At 39.2% G+C, this 16,105-nt stretch overlaps 2 protein-coding genes across 3 annotated transcripts; one reads left to right on the forward strand and one right to left on the reverse strand.

Moving 5' to 3' along the window:
- Positions 1 to 164: 164 nt before the first annotated feature.
- cox17 (cytochrome c oxidase copper chaperone COX17) lies at positions 165 to 2,236 on the reverse strand. Its single transcript, XM_067410557.1, has 4 exons — positions 2,084 to 2,236; positions 1,667 to 1,795; positions 1,129 to 1,243; positions 165 to 520 (listed from the first exon to the last, which is right to left on the reverse strand). The coding sequence occupies exons 2-3, from the start codon at positions 1,783 to 1,785 to the stop codon at positions 1,159 to 1,161; spliced, it is 204 nt and encodes a 67-aa protein (XP_067266658.1). The 5' UTR covers positions 1,786 to 1,795; positions 2,084 to 2,236; the 3' UTR covers positions 165 to 520; positions 1,129 to 1,158.
- hcn5 (hyperpolarization activated cyclic nucleotide-gated potassium channel 5) lies at positions 1,809 to 11,360 on the forward strand. Of its 2 annotated transcripts, XM_067409200.1 has the most exons (12): positions 1,809 to 2,039; positions 2,676 to 2,729; positions 6,958 to 7,144; positions 7,221 to 7,325; positions 7,416 to 7,553; positions 7,681 to 7,842; positions 8,565 to 8,658; positions 8,773 to 8,900; positions 9,001 to 9,147; positions 9,272 to 9,509; positions 9,652 to 9,825; positions 10,220 to 11,360. In XM_067409200.1, exons 2-11 carry the CDS (start codon positions 2,701 to 2,703, stop codon positions 9,819 to 9,821), a joined length of 1,398 nt encoding a protein of 465 aa, XP_067265301.1. In that variant the 5' UTR covers positions 1,809 to 2,039; positions 2,676 to 2,700; the 3' UTR covers positions 9,822 to 9,825; positions 10,220 to 11,360. The 2 variants fall into 2 exon arrangements, with proteins under 2 accessions (XP_067265301.1, XP_067265300.1); XM_067409199.1 differs by lacking the exons at positions 1,809 to 2,039; positions 2,676 to 2,729 and adding an exon at positions 4,577 to 5,688.
- The last annotated feature ends 4,745 nt before the right edge of the window (positions 11,361 to 16,105 follow it).

The following is a 16,105-nucleotide window of genomic DNA, read 5'->3' on the forward strand; positions in this document are numbered from 1 at the left end:
GATTAGAGTGTGCTGGGAGCAGCAGCTCTATTTTAGGCCTGCATGCATAGTTAAGTGCAGCTGTCACCAGCCAAAAGCTGGTACAGGGAATTCAAAGGCCAACCGAGTAAGAGGCTCGAAGGAATAGTCTGTTTGCGTAAAACTGCCTGGCCTGCATGCTGTCGAGCAAAAGACAACACTTCATCATCAATAATTTAATGTGATAAAATTGTGATACATTTTGATTAGACTGAATCATTTAAAATAGGCTTGAAAAAGAAAAAGTCAGCCCTGTTTTAAGAATGACATATTGCATACAAATAAAAGGTAAAGATACAAGAACAGAGAATGGCTTAACATCTTGCATAGGATCTTTATTGACCATAAACGTATGTAAAGCACATATGAAAAAAAAAGAAAGAAAAGACAGACAACATTTCCCTCAGAGGAACAAATTCGCCCTGTATAATCTTCCCTCCAGAGTAAAAATATAAATAAAAAAAGAGCACACCAGGTCCCATTTCACACAGGCTGTCACATACTACAAAGGAAAAGAAAAGACAATTAGGAAATGCATTATAACTTATAACAAAAATATCCTCAAGAACATAAGACACAAAAATGAAGATTGTTTTTATATACATTTAAGGGATATTTAAGAGCACTAAAATGGAAAATCTGTCATTATTTACTCCCTTCCATGGAAGACCAAAGGATAAGTTTAGCAGAATATCTGAGCTGCTCTGTTTAATACAAAAACATGAGGACCAGGGGTTGTCAAGTTCCAGATTTTTGATGACTTTTGCATTATATTCAGAAACTTCTGAAGCCATATAATAGCTTTGTGCATTTCCTCAGTCTTGCTTGACAGCTGTGGTCACCCTTTACTTTTATTGAATGGAAGAGAGCAGCTTTGACAATGTCCTATAAATAATTCCACTGAAGAAAGTCATGACACATGACATGATGGAGTGAAAAAGATCATTTGGGGTGAACTATCCCTTTAGATTCAACTTGCATCTCACAGAGATTTCTGAAAATTGCCAATTTAAAGCTGTAGTGGCCAAAATGTGGAAAAAAATAATGTAAGAAATATCAATTATTTGAAAGAGACTTTCCATTGTCATAAGACAGTGAAAATAAACTTACCATTCACTCAATATGAAGATGATGGTGGTATCATATCTTAAAACCAAGAGCCCTCATGCACTCCTTGTGTGCTTCAATGAAGTCTGTGCAGCTTTCTTCTCCCTTTTCAATTATGCTGCAATGAAGACAATAATATGACATGGCTGCACAGCATATTGCTAAAAATGTAAAGGATTCGTTTACATAAAATAAAAATTCTGTCCTTATTTACTCACCCTCATGTTGCACCAAACAGGTTTGACAGGCACACACAAGGAGACTTTTTAATAATTGCATCTGCCACAATACATCTCTAGTACTAGTTCAGCAGTACTCGAAGTAGTGTACAAGTAATATTGACTACTTTTATGTCCTTTTTGATGTTTGAAAACCTCTATTTTCTGTCATTTATTAACTGAGCAGTGCAATCCTTCAAAAAGTCCCTGTTTGTGCTTCACAGAAAGTCATGCAGGTTTGGGACAACATGAGTTAAATGTAATAGCTTTTCATTTTTATTGTGTAATATCCCTTTAAAGCAGAAGTTAAACTATTTCCTAACCATGCATCTCGTGCTTTCTTGGTCTCAGGACACGCACAGCACGGTTTCAGAGGTTTCTTCTCCTCTGCGCCCTCTATTGCTGGTGAAGCCTCCACACTGGCTGCTGACAGGCTCGACATTTCCCCTTGTCTGAGAAAAACAAAAGAGCAGGGGAAACAATGATTAGGACCAGCTCTAAACTTCAGTTTCAACAATACATATTTTGAACAGCCACCAGCTGGCAGCAAACTATCCACCATATCACTGGTTACATCATGTCCTCTGCTGTTTAATGACCCGTTTCTTTAAAATACTAAAACACAGCTGGTATACTTCGCTGTCAAGGATGCTGTATCTAATTCGGAGGTAACAGATATTAAAACCGTGCTGTCAGGTAAGCTCAAATAAAAAACATTTAATTAAAAAACGTTCACTCACCTTATATAACGCAGAGACTGATGTGCTCACGTGCGTCCTTTCTTACACAACCTGCTTATGTCAAATAAAAGCACAACCCCGTAAACGCGGAAGTGTCCCTTAGCTTCCGGGTTACGGTCTTTAATTAAAACAAAACTTAAAACAATTTTAAATTAAGCTACAGCAATTTATTACCTAAATATGATTTACATTTACACACATTAATGGCTAGAGGTAAAATGAAACGCGATCTAAAAACAGGGCATAACAACATGTCGCAACAATAAACCATAATAAAGGTCTTTTTACAGAATAAAAGCCATTTATTTATAGTATAATTTATTGAAATTATTTATATTATCATAAAATTATTTCATCATTATCTAAAATTTCTGTATAATAATTTTTAATATAAAAATAAAATATTTAATGGTTTCATTAAATTATCTCATATTTACAATTAATATCAATATAATATTAATATTAACAAGAAGTCAATATTTGGCAAATTTAGCTTAACATTCTTACGACTTACAATGCAAATGTTCTTACTGATTAAGCTTCACGGATGTTTCTCATATTGATGATAACTTTTTTTTTTCTTTTTTCTAAGAATTCTGTCAGGTTTGGTGTCAGGGATGAGGCGAGGACTCAAATGCAGGGGATGGTGAGCTTTATTTAAATATCAAAATAAGCTAAAACACAAGAAAAACTATCCCGTAGGAGAGAAAACAGATCATAAGTCAGGTGCTCTACAAAAACATGAGACCTAATCACATGATGAGGGAACTAACACTTGTGTGCTCACAACAAAAGACGAAACCTGGAGCATGAATGTGTAGACCCTGAACCGAAACCGAACTAGAAAGGACAGCAAGCTTCACAAACACAATGCATAACTCAGACGAGAGGGCGCACAGCCCTGGTACAGTTGAAGCTACACACTCACACAAGGACAGGAAATACATGAGTATCAGGGTTCTGTCACTCCTGTTGTCAAGACTTATGATTCTGCTGTGAAAGTGCAAGTGCAAATGTATTCTCAACTTCATGTTTATTCAGCACAACTGCATTGTTTCATACTGTACACATATTCATCACATGAGCGGAACTAAAGACAGCTTGTTTCTGATGTGTAACAGAGATATATCTAGTGATTTCAGGTTTCCTACATCAAGTATTTCCTTTGATTATCAACTTAAATTTAAAGATGGTTACCTGGAGTGAGCTTTTGTGGACAGACTTATTATTATAAAATCTAATTACATGAGGAGGGGAATAATTCCTGATTACAGAACCCAATACCTAAACACTAAAGTGTAGCTAAAACAGGGATGTTTTGTAACTAAGTCTGCAACTTGCATCAAGTCTGACTTTTTAGATGTACACCAGGTAACAGCTTATATAGCAAAATATTGTGTTTATAAAACAAAATAAAATGTTTGTATTGCATTTTCTCTGCACTTTCTGCTAAGTTCAGCATGATATAAGCAGTACAAATATAGTACTTTTCAATCATGACGTGAATTTGTAGGCCAACAGAGATGCCAACTCAGCATGGGTTCCCTCAGGAATTTCTGCTGGGTGTTTAATATATTTTTGTTTGTATGTCGTGTTCAATTTATGAGTACAAAATGTGGCTTTTTTCATAAATTGCAAAGCTACTGTACCTCAAACATGACATTTGTGTCCGATTATTCATACATAAAGCCTATAAACAGATGTGTAATTAATCAGACAGCACTGCCGTGCTTTTGTAGCAACTTACATTTTCAAAACCGTTGAGGTATGACCATGTATAATTTATATAGTTGTAAAATGTACAGTTTAGTTCCTTTTTAGAAATGTTTCCATTATATATATTTAATTATATATAATTTTAAATGTTTTAAAACAATTTGGAAATTGTTTTTATTAATAATAATAATAATAATTATTATTATTATTATTATTATATTATACATTCTTATTATTAATATAGCTTTCTTGTTTTTATATTTAAAAGTTTCACAGATTAAATTGTTGAATGGATGCATCATTTAATATTTTAAGTAGACAGAAGTTTCACAGATGAACTTGTTAATAAAACCAGTGACTGACTTAATGAATTTGTGATCCTGGACCACAAAATCGGTCATAAGGGTCAATTTTTTGAAATTGAGATTTACACATCATCTGAAATTTGTGTGGTCTGTTAGGATATGACAATATTTGGCTGATTTTCAAACATATATTTGAAAATCTGTAATCTAAGGGTGTAAAAAAAAATCTAAATATTAAGAAAATCACCTTTAAAGTTGTTCAAATGAAGTCCTTAGCAATTCATATTCACTCACAAAAATAAATGTTTGATATTTTTACAATAGAAAATTTACAAAATATCTTCATGGAACATGATCTTCACTTAATATCCTAATGATTTTTAGTATAAAAGAAAAATCGATAATTTTGACCCATACAATGTATTGTTGGCTATTGCTATAAATATACCCGTGCAACTTATGATTGGTTTTGTGGTCCAGGGTCAAATTTAGCGACCCACTGGATAACTGAATGCAATGTGATATATAGACTACAACAAATTAATGTAGTTTAGGTGTGTGTTGCCTTCTGGGAATGTAAGATCAGTTAACCGTTACATTACTTGAATACCACTCTGAAATTCAACACTGTATTGTGACTCTCATAAACATAGGCTGCCAGTGCAATACAATAGTGTATTCAGATCTGAGCTCCACCATGTAGATAGCTTACTTGATTCTGTTTTTGATGTAAACACATCCACAACAAAAACACCGACCAGTTTTCCCTGCTGTACATGAGTTAAACTCTGATTTCTTACAAAACATAAATGCCTGCAAAAAAAGATTCTCTCTTTTTGTAATAGCAAAATGATCTGTGCACTTTTATGTGCTCATTAGAAAGAATATCTTTGTGATATCTGTACAGTCATTTTACACACAATGAGTGTAAGTAATTCTATCACCTCCCATTGTCAGCCTTGGGTCCGGTCCTATCAGAACCATCTGTCTAGTTCAGATGACAATAGTTGTGATATTCAAAACCGCCTTGTGTCAAAGAACCGCCCCACAGTCCAGATGAGCTGAGCTGATGTGAGCGCGAGGCAGAGATACTGAATAGTTGATGAGACAATATAGTTTGACAGAGGGGAAAGAATGGAAAGACTGGAACTTATCTCTTTCTACATTCTGGACCGAGCCAGAGAACTGTGATGGAAAATTACTCTGTGACTGTGCATGTGCGTGCTTGAGAGAGAGAGAGAGAGAGAGAAAGAAAGAAAGGGAGCGAGCGGGAAGGCGAAATGAAGAAAAGTGGATGAAATGGTCAGCATAAAATAAAGTCCAGAAATAAAGTTGTCACAGAGGCTCGGTGAGAGATGTTAGAGGAGCTTCGCTGATCATTGTGCTTAGTCAGGGCCTGGAAATGCATCGTTTCGCACCTGAGAATCTCAGGCGCTTCAGTTGGAACGGCTGGAAAAACCTCCTGCTGCCGCAATTGAACAGACGCTCGCTGTTTGTCTACGGCAGTGAGGTGGCGGTGGAGAAGGAGTGTATTAGACAGAAAGAGGGAGGCGTAATTGTCATCCATCCCTTCAGTCGTATAAGGTAATGTGCACTTAACTTGTCCTTGGTGTTTTTATTTACTACATTCTTAAGGGGTGATGCCATTGATAGAAGAACCTTTTTTGGTTCCCCAGAGAACCTTTCAGTGAACACTTCATTAAAGGATTAGTTCACTTTCAAATTAAAATTTCCTGATAATTTACTCACCCCCGTGTCATCCAAGATGTTCACGTCTTTCTTTCTTCAGTTGAAAAGAAATTAAAGGTTTTTGATGAAAACATTCCAGGATTATTCTCCAGACTTCAATGGAGCCCAAACAGTTGAAGGTCAAAATTACAGTTTACGGTGATCCCAGATGAGAAATAAGGGTCTTATCTAGAGAAACCATCGCTCATTTTCTAATTTTTTTTAAATTCTAATTTTTTTTTTTAATTAAATTTTTCTAAAATTGTTTAAATTTAAATTTTCTATTTTTTTTTTATTATACGTTTTAACCATAAATGCTCATCTTGAACTAGCTCTCTTCTTCTTCTCTATTTGAATTCCAGCAGTGTAGACACTGCTAAGTGTATTACTGCCCTCCACAGGTTAAAGTTAGAACTAATTTGTCATATACAATATTCTAGTGCAAGTATATAACAATCAGTTCAAACTTTAACCTGTGGAGGGCAGTAATACACTTAGCAGTGTCTACACTGCCGGAATTCTAAATTATATTTTTTATTTATTTAGAAAATGAGCATATTCCTCTTCTGGAGCATATTCCCCATATTCCTCTTCTGGGATCGTCTAGAACGTTCTGAAGCTGCAATGAAACTGTAATTTTGACCTTTAACCGTTTGGTCTCCATTGAAGTCCACTATATGGAGAAAAATCCTGGAATGTTTTCATCAAAAACCTTAATTTCTTTTCCACTGAAGAAAGAAAGACATGAACATCTTGGATGACATGGGGGTGAGTAAATTATCAGAAAAATGTAATTTGAAAGTGAACTAATCCTTTAAGGATCCTTTTTTTTCTTAGTGTGAAGAACATTTTAGTAATTAAAATACCTTTTGCACTATAAAGAACATTTTGTGGCATGAAAATGGTACATGTAAATTTAAAGATTCTTCATTTAACCACCGAAGCCAATAAAGTACCTTTATTCCGAAGAGTGTAGTGTTTAATGGACTAAATATTATATATAAAAAATAAAATAAAATAAAAATACTAATGAGTTTTGAAAAGGTAAAACCACATAAAATGCCATGCAATGTTTTTTTATTGTATTTTATTGTAAATGCATCTCTTTTTTTCTTATTTATACAGGAGTTACTACATCATGTGTATGATGGCCATAACATTTCTGAATCTAATTGGGATCCCAATGGAGATTGCCTTTCTAGATGGGAACAGTGGAGTAGGTTGGGAGGGTTTCAACGTGTTCTCGGACACTCTGTTCCTGATTGACGTCGGGCTTAACTTTCGCATGGGGATCATTACTGAGGACAGTGAGGTAAGGATTAGCCCTAGACTTTACAAATATCACATTTCTTAAACGTATCCAATGAATCTTTCTGTTTGCTACACAGGGAGCCATTATGGATTTGAAAAGCATTCGACAACGGTATTTAAAGAGCTGGTTTATACCTGATATGGTAGCAGCATTCCCAGTTGGTTATATCCTGCTTATTGCGGTAATGTGTCTTTTTCTACAATCCTTTGGCTGTATTTAAATTACATTGCTTCAAATGGAAAACTTGTGTCTTGTGCCCTTTTCATGACAGGACCTACAATACCACAGTGACTCTCCCTCATCCAGAGCCAGCAAAATGATGCGCATCTTGATGTTTGTGAGAATCCTCAGTCTTGTCCGCCTGCTGCGTGTGTCAAGGCTTGTTAGGTTTTTCAATGAGGTGGAGAGAGTAAGTAATGAATAGCTTGAACATGTGAAACTGTGCTTATCTCAACAAAACTGAATTGTTTATAGTGTACATGTAATCAGGAAGTCATCATTCAGATGCCTTTTTATATTGGATCTCTGCCCCATAGGTTTCAAATGCTAACTTGGAGGTGGTGAGGGTATTCCTAAGAATCTTGTCATTATTTATGATGATTTTCCTGCTGTGCCACTGGAATGGCTGTATTCAGTATTTCGTACCAATGCTTGAGGAATTTCCCTCAGACTGCTGGGTTAGAAGAGAGAATCTAATGGTATGTGGCTGATACAGAACATTCACATAAACACTATTCCCATAGTTATGAAAATATCATTGAATTTGAAAATTGTACTTAAAAGGCCCGGAAAAGTCATGGAAATTAATAATATTTTAATATTATAGTAAAGTATAGCATTTTTTTCTAGATATGTTCTAGAAATTATTTCAATGTTTTCAGATGATTTAGAAAAAAATATCTTAAAATGTCTTAATTATTGCTAATTGGTACATTATCCTGCATTTTATATGGCTACGCACTAAATGCATAAATGTGTCGATATGAAATACTGTTTTGTGTTGAAATTATACCTGTAGGCCTATACTATCATAAGGCTGAATGCTGCAATAATATAACAGTAATATTAATACTGATAACCGCGCTGATACACTCTTAAAAATAAAAGTTTCAAAGGAGGGTTTTCACAGCGATGCCATAGAAGAACCATTTCTGGTTCCCTAAAGAACCTTTCAGTGAACAGTGTGAAGATTTTTTTTTAAATCTAAAGAACCACTATAAAGAACCTTTTGTGGAATGGAAAGGTTCCATGAATGTTAAAGGTACTTCATGGAACTAAAAGCATATACTGCAGCTGACCAATCAGAATCAGGTATTACAGAGAGCCATATTACAATGTGATATTATTTTAGAGCTGTTGTGGTTTTAGCGGATAGGATGAATGCATTAATGTCAACTTTTTGTTTTGGGTCATTTGTCAGAATGCCACAGTGGGAGAGAAGTACTCCTTTGGAGTTTTTCGGGCCCTCTCTCATATGACTGCAATATCATATGGTTCCTCTGAAACACCCACAAGCAAGGAGTATACTTTTGATCAGCTGATTTAGCAATATGCTAATTTATCATTCAACAATAACAACGCACAGTTGATACTTCTTTTAATGCCTGATGTTTTGTTTTGATTTTTAGATGATGTTGAGCTGTGGATTGTCATGACTAGCATCGTGTCTGGAGCCATCATGTACACAGTGATGGTTGCCAACACTGCTGCAATGATGTCTGATGTGGACATAACAGCAAGAGCGTACAAGAACAAGGTGCTAGGAAACAAATACCTTGATAAAGCAACATATTAGATGCTTATTGTGTATGCCATTCACATATTCTGTTTTCTCTTACTTGCTTGTTTTTACATAGATAAATCACCTGGAAGACTATATGACGTTCATGAAGCTTCCCAAAGCCCTTCGTATGCGCATCAACAACTACTATCAAGCTCGTTATGCTGGGAAATGGTATGATGAGAAGGATGTCCTGAAGTGGGTGTCCTCATCTCTCAGAGAGGTGCTGCTCACTGTTGGAAATGTTAGATAGTCATAGAAGTGATTACTTAAAAGAAGCTTGCTTAAGTTATTAACAATAAAACAGTGTCTTTATCATTTAATGATGATTTGGATGGTTTTATTAGGAAATTCTGCTGACCATGTGCTCTGCCCATGTGAGAAAAGTTCCCATTTTCCGGAACCGTGACATAAACTTCATCAATGCCATTCTTCTGGAGCTGCAGTACGAGGTCTTCCAGGCAGGTGACATCATCTTCCAGCAGAACGCTCCTGGTGACCGCATGTTCTTCATCGAGCACGGCCAGGTCCTTGTGGAGAATGAGTTTGTCCAGAAAGAACTGTGTGATGGAGACTACTTTGGAGGTTTGACTCAATAATATATCTTTGCTTTGTCAATGCAATGTCTGTTTAGATTATGTACAGTATTCTGTGTTGTAATACACATAGTCAGTGTCTTGAAACAAAATAAGATATTTTAAATAATATCTGTCCTTACCTTTTCCAGACTCGTGTCTCCTAACAAGAGGAAAGCGCTTGGCCACAGTACAAGCTCTGACTGTTTGTCAGCTCTTTTCCTTGTCAGTGGACACCTTTCATTGTGTTCTGGAGGACTATCCAGACATCAAGAGAGACCTGGAGACATCTCAACAGGATAAAGACATTTTGTTATGTTGAGAAAGTAAGTTAGTTTTAGTGCTATCAATGCTTAATATTTTTATAGTAAGCGTGATGCATTTTTCCAAGATCCTTGATGAATTGAATATTCCAAAGAACAGCATTTAAATCTTTTGTAACATTATAAATGTCTTTACTATCACTTTTGATCAGTTTAATGCATTCTTGCAGAATAAAAGTATTAATTTCTTTCTTTTTTTTTTTTTTAAATGTATATGCACTACTAAAATTAAGTTATGTAAGTTAGTAATTTTTAAAAAATTTTATATATTTTTTTACATTTCTTATTAGTAATACAACACATTAACCAATATTGAAAAGCGGAATTAAAGTGTACTAAGGATGCAGGAGCTTAATGTAGGAGGAAAATAACATTTAATCTCTATTTTGACTGGTAGATGCCTACACCTGCATCAAACCCTCCTGCAGCTTCCTCAGCATGATATTTGCCAGATTGGGCTTTGCATTACTTGGATCTTCCTCTGTATCGGCATAGATTATTCTATTCCAGCTGGTGGATGTGGGCTTAAGCAATCCCGTGACCCTACATAGGACAAGCATTTTGGAAACTAGGCTTTGTCCAGTGAATAAGGTGTAACTCGGCATCATGCAACCACACTGGAATGCAATTCCTCTGAGAATACTGATAGGATTATATTAGTTTGTAGGCCTTCTATTCCATCTCCTCCATTCCCTCCTGGCTTCTGCTGTCATACTACTTTCCAAGTGCCCACAAGAGGATGCACCATCACAGCTAAGCATTGCCAGTCACAATTTCACTCCGCTTCCAGGATCTTTGCCACTTGCTCTTCTAGGTTTCTGCTTCTCCACACCTCCTTGATCTGCCTCTTTACGTCTTCCTCCGCCTGTTCTCTGAGGTATCAGAACAGCACATCAGCGCCCACCGGTGACCTTTGTTTTCAGTCAGATTAGCTTTCAGCTACTAATGTAGTACACTCAGCTAATTTTTACATTTAAATGTCCCACAAAAGTCATTAGATTTTCCACAAAAATTAGTGCAGATGATGCACAAATTCGGTCAGGGCCTAGAAATAACCCACCATTTTACCTTTTTTTTTTTTTTTTTTTTTAATGTTATATTTAAGATTTGCTGAATGTTACATAAAATGATCCAAAAATGTGAAAATTGTAGCTGTGGTTCCTTTTATAAAATTTATATATGTCATATTTTTAAAAGATATAAACAGGGAACTCTGTCATTGCATTTTTTTCCCCCTTGTTTTTTTCTGAAAACTTTTTGTGAAGAACACAATATATTTTTACTTCTCTTAATACAAAAATGCACGGTTCTTTATTTCCAAGGGTTGTATGTTACCATGTTTAAATTATGCCTGCAAATCAACACTGATAGCAGTTTGATAACAGTGTTTGCCTTTAGCATACCATGAGTTAATATATGCATTCAGAAATCTCTGTGGGCCTAAAAAGAGAAAGTTTCATTAGTCACATCTGTATATAAGGTACTCCTGTACACACAGATTTAGAGAAACAAGTATTAAAGTTTAGAAGACTCTCTTCTGTCAAGAACATATAAAACATGAATTAAAAGAAAATAAAGACTTTTTAAAACATGATTTAGTTGTCCCTGATTTTTTTTCCACATCAAAATGATTTAGAAAGCAATCTGTGTAGTGTGTAGATGTTCAATCCTTTCATTTGACCTCTATTTATTACAAGTGTTTTTTTAAATAAATGTAAAGACTCGGTTCATTTAGTAAATATAATCTGGAAGGAACAGGAAATGTAAATTAAAAGAAATTTCCACCCCTGAGGAATGAGGTGTCCAGAAATGAAATGAAGCATACAGAACACTGAGGAGATGTCCTGTCATGACTATTGTGTTAATGTAGGGGGAATAAAGACGGCCATAGTCTATCTGAAGCTCGCTAATTTGAAGTCTGGGGCACATTAAAAGGATGAATGAAATTAAACATTTTGTGCATCCAGTGTTAACAGAGGATTACGTCATTAGCCAGGAAAGTTCTATTATTGGAAATAGAATGTTAGTTTTTAGTTTGCAGAAGATTTTTTTAATGTTCCCCTAAAGTTATTTTAATGTTCCTCTAACATGATTCCAACCTTATTCTAACGTTATTTTAACCTTATTCTAACATTATTTTAACATTCCTATAATGTTATTCTAACGTTAGAATAACGTTCCACTAACGTTAGTCTTTGATTCCCAGAACGTTCTTTTTTAAGTTTTGTTTTTGGTAAGCCAGGAAAGCTTAGAATGTTACATTTTGGTTTGTAGAATGTTTTTCTAACATTCCCCTAATGTTATTTCAACATTCCTCTAACGTTTTCCTAACGTTACTTTAATGTATTCTAAAATTACTCTAACGTTATTCTAACGTTCCTTTAACATCTTTGGCTCCCAGAATGTTCCCAGAACGTTAGTTTTTGATTCTCAGAATGTTCTTTTTTAAGGTATGTTTTTGGTTAGCCAGGAAAATTTTACTTAACGAAAATAGAACGTTACTTTTTGTTTTGTTAAATGTTATTCTAACGTTATTCTAATGTTATTTTAACGTTCTTATAACATTATTGTCACGGTTCATGAATCCGCTGTCTCATTCTGGTGTCTGTGTGATGGTGTGGGTGTGTCACCTGATTGTTTTGTGTGGGCGTCGCCGCTGATTGTTGATCAGCGGCAGCTGTGAGCAATTACCATCTGCCTATATAACGCCTTGTCTTTCGTCTCTTGTTTGTCAGATCGTTGTACGGTGTCCGCGTGTTGTTTCCTGTGTTGCTTGTTGTGTGTTTCCCTGGACTGGACTTTGATTCATTGCTTCCTGGTTTTCGTGTTCTCGTTGGATTACTCTCTGGACTTCACGCTCGGATTACTTCACGGACACTGCTCTTCGGTCATCACTCTTCACGGATCTTCACCGCCCATCGACGTCCCTGTGTTACCACTCTCCTGCTGACTGTTATATGTTCTTTGTGTATGTTGAATCTGACTACCTTCGGTGTGAAGCTCTATTAAAGAGATTTAACTTGCATCTGCATCCTTCCTTCATTCCGTGACAGAACGATCTGACCAATATGGATGCAGCGAGTTCAGCAGCTTTAACGGAGTTCATCAACCACAGCATCTCCCGCATGGACCAGCAGCAGGAGAGCATCACTTCCACCGGACGCGCTGTCCAAGCGCTGGTAACACAGGTGTCCGAGCTCTCCCGGGAACTTCAACAACTTTGCGCTCCCACTGCGCCACCCACACCGCCTGTTCCCCCCGCGTCGCTGGAGCGACGCGATCTACCGGAGCCCCGCCTGCCTGTGCCCCAGAGTTACGCCGGTGAGCCAGAGTTTAGCAGAGCTTTTCTGAATAAGTGTTCCCTGCATTTTTCTCTGCAGCCTCGTACATTCGAGCATGAGGAATCCAAGGTGGCGTTCGTCCTTACATTGTTGACTGGGAAGGCGGCTTTATGGGGAACGGCGGTGTGGGAGAATAAAGACCCATGTTGTTCCTCGTTCCAGGCACTCTCCGCCGAGATGAAGAGGGTGTTCGACCGTGCGGTGGCAGGAAAGGAGGCCGCTCGACAGCTTACCGAACTCAAGCAGGGCAGCCGCACGGTCGCGGATTATGCCATCCAGTTCCGCACCCTCGCGGCGGAGTGCCGTTGGAACGAGGAGGCGCAGTGGGATGTGTTCCTGCATGGGCTGGCCGGCCGTATTCACCGCGAGATTTACACCCTGGACCTTCCTCAGACTTTCAACGGGCTGGTTAATCTCGCTTTACGGGTGGATTCCCGCCTCCAGAAACTGGAGTTTTTGGAGGTCCCCAGCACCAGACTACAGGGAGCGGAGGGCCGGACGGCCAGCGCTGCTAATACGGTCGGTCCCGCCACAGATCCTGAGCTCATGCAGGTAGGGAGAGCTCGGCTTTCCCGGGAGGAGAGAGAAAGGCGGAGATCCCTGGGCTTATGCCTATACTGTGGAGCATCGGGACATCTTCTCAGGTCTTGTCCAGTAAAAGACCAAGCCCGATAGTAAACTCGAGGCTACTATCGGGCGGGATCTCCGCTGAGAAGTCCTCACCATCACCTCTTCTCCCGGTAAGACTGAGATGGGCGTCTCACAACATCACCTGCAATGCACTCATTGACTCCGGGGCTGAGGGGAACTTTATGGACACCAGTTACGCACTACAGCATGGACTACCCATCTCTTCACTTACTCACCTGGTTACAGTCAACGCACTCAACGGTCAACGTCTTCCTAACATCTCTCAGATCACGGATTACGTCACCCTCACCACCTCCGGTAACCACAACGAGAGGATTCAGTTCATGCTTTTGGACTCACCGCAAGCACCCGTAGTTCTCGGACACCCCTGGCTCACCAAGCACAATCCTCGGATCGACTGGCAACTCAACACCATCACCGAGTGGAGCACTTTGTGTCACAGGTCTTGTCTTAAGTCTGCTTGTCCCACTGTGTCTGTCTCTGTGTTACAGGAAAAGGCTGCGGATTTGTCTAACGTGCCCGCGGAGTATCTGGACCTGAAGGAAGTGTTCAGTAAGTCCCGTGCTGCTTCTCTCCCTCCGCATCGTCCCTATGACTGTGCCATAGACTTAGTTCCGGGTAAGTCTCCGCCTAAGGGCAAATTATACTCTCTGTCTGTTCCCGAGAGGGAGGCCATGGAGAAATACATTTCTGATTCTCTGGCAGCTAAGTTCATCCGCCCTTCCTCTTCTCCAGCGGGGGCGGGGTTCTTTTTTGTGGGGAAGAAGGACGGATCTCTGCGACCTTGTATTGATTACCGAGGGTTGAACAACATCACGGTAAAGAATACTTACCCTTTGCCGTTGATGTCTTCAGCCTTTGAGAGGTTGCAGGGAGCGTCCGTTTTCACTAAATTGGACTTGAGGAACGCTTATCATTTGGTCCGCATTAGGAAGGGGGATGAATGGAAGACCGCTTTTAACACCCCTAGAGGGCACTTTGAATACTTGGTTATGCCCTTCGGGCTTTCCAACTCGCCCGCGGTCTTCCAGGCACTCGTCAATGACGTGTTGAGAGACATGGTTGATCAGTTAATTTATGTCTACCTGGATGACATATTGATATTTTCGTCGTCTCTCCAGGAACATGTTCAACACGTCAGACGAGTGCTCCAGCGTCTGCTAGAGAATGGGCTTTTTGTCAAGGCGGAGAAATGCGAATTTCATGCACAGTCTGTTTCCTTTCTAGGGTACATCGTCTCGTCCGAGGGAATTCGCATGGATCCTGACAAGGTTAAGGCTGTGGTGGATTGGCCAAGTCCAGATTCCCGTAAGGCCCTACAGCGGTTTCTGGGGTTTGCCAATTTTTACCGGCGTTTTATTCGCAATTTCAGCCAGCTAGCCGCGCCTCTGACCGCCTTGACCTCACCACGAACGACCTTCAGGTGGTCAGATGCAGCTCAGGTTGCATTTGCCAAACTGAAGAGCCGCTTCGTTTCGGCTCCCATTCTTATCGCCCCTGATCCTTCGCGTCAGTTCGTGGTGGAGGTCGATGCGTCAGAGGTGGGGGTAGGAGCAGTTCTTTCCCAGCGGGCGCCCTCGGACGAGAAGATGCATCCCTGCGCGTATTTTTCTCATCGTTTGTCTCCCGCTGAACGCAATTATGACATTGGTAACAGAGAGTTGTTGGCAGTCAAATTAGCGTTGGAAGAGTGGCGTCATTGGTTGGAGGGATCGGGGGTGCCCTTCATCGTTTGGACTGATCACAAGAACCTAGAATATATTCGATCGGCCAAAAGACTCAACTCCAGGCAGGCTCGGTGGGCACTTTTTTTCGGACGTTTTGACTTTGCTCTATCGTACCGCCCGGGCTCCAAAAACATCAAGCCCGATTCTTTATCTCGTATTTTTGATCCATCCGAGCGCCCGTCCACTCCCGAGTGTATTCTTCCTGAGACATTAGTAGTCTCCACTCTTACATGGGAGGTCGAATCGAAGGTCCTGGCGGCCTTAGAAGGGGTAATGCCTCCGCCCGGGTGCCCACCGAACCGTTTGTTTGTGCCGGAGGAGTTAAGGTCCTGCGTCATCAAGTGGGGGCATTGTTCCAACGTGGCTTGTCATCCAGGGGTTAATCGAACCAGATTTTTGGTTAAGCAACGATTCTGGTGGCCTGCTATGGCTCGGGACATCCGCAGTTTTGTTTTGGCTTGCTCGGTTTGTGCCACTGGTAAGACGTCCAACCGCCCTCCAGATGGGTTACTCCAACCGCTGTCTGTCCCTTTGAGACCCTGGTCCCACATCGCTCTAGATTTT

The sequence above is a fragment of the Chanodichthys erythropterus genome, chromosome 14 (genome assembly GCF_024489055.1).
Source record: "Chanodichthys erythropterus isolate Z2021 chromosome 14, ASM2448905v1, whole genome shotgun sequence".
In the NCBI taxonomy this organism is placed as follows: domain Eukaryota; kingdom Metazoa; phylum Chordata; class Actinopteri; order Cypriniformes; family Xenocyprididae; genus Chanodichthys; species Chanodichthys erythropterus.

Bases quoted from the DNA above. Each gene is read 5' to 3' on its own strand.
- cox17 (XM_067410557.1), bottom strand. From the start codon at position 1,785: ATGTCGAGCCTGTCAGCAGCCAGTGTGGAGGCTTCACCAGCAATAGAG. The intron at 1,244-1,666 runs GTTAGGAAATAG...TCTTCATTGCAG, and splicing joins AAGAAAGCACGAGATGCATG to CATAATTGAAAAGGGAGAAG.
- hcn5 (XM_067409199.1), top strand. From the start codon at position 5,507: ATGCATCGTTTCGCACCTGAGAATCTCAGGCGCTTCAGTTGGAACGGC. The intron at 7,326-7,415 runs GTAATGTGTCTT...TTTTCATGACAG, and splicing joins GTTATATCCTGCTTATTGCG to GACCTACAATACCACAGTGA. The intron at 9,510-9,651 runs GTTTGACTCAAT...TACCTTTTCCAG, and splicing joins TGATGGAGACTACTTTGGAG to ACTCGTGTCTCCTAACAAGA.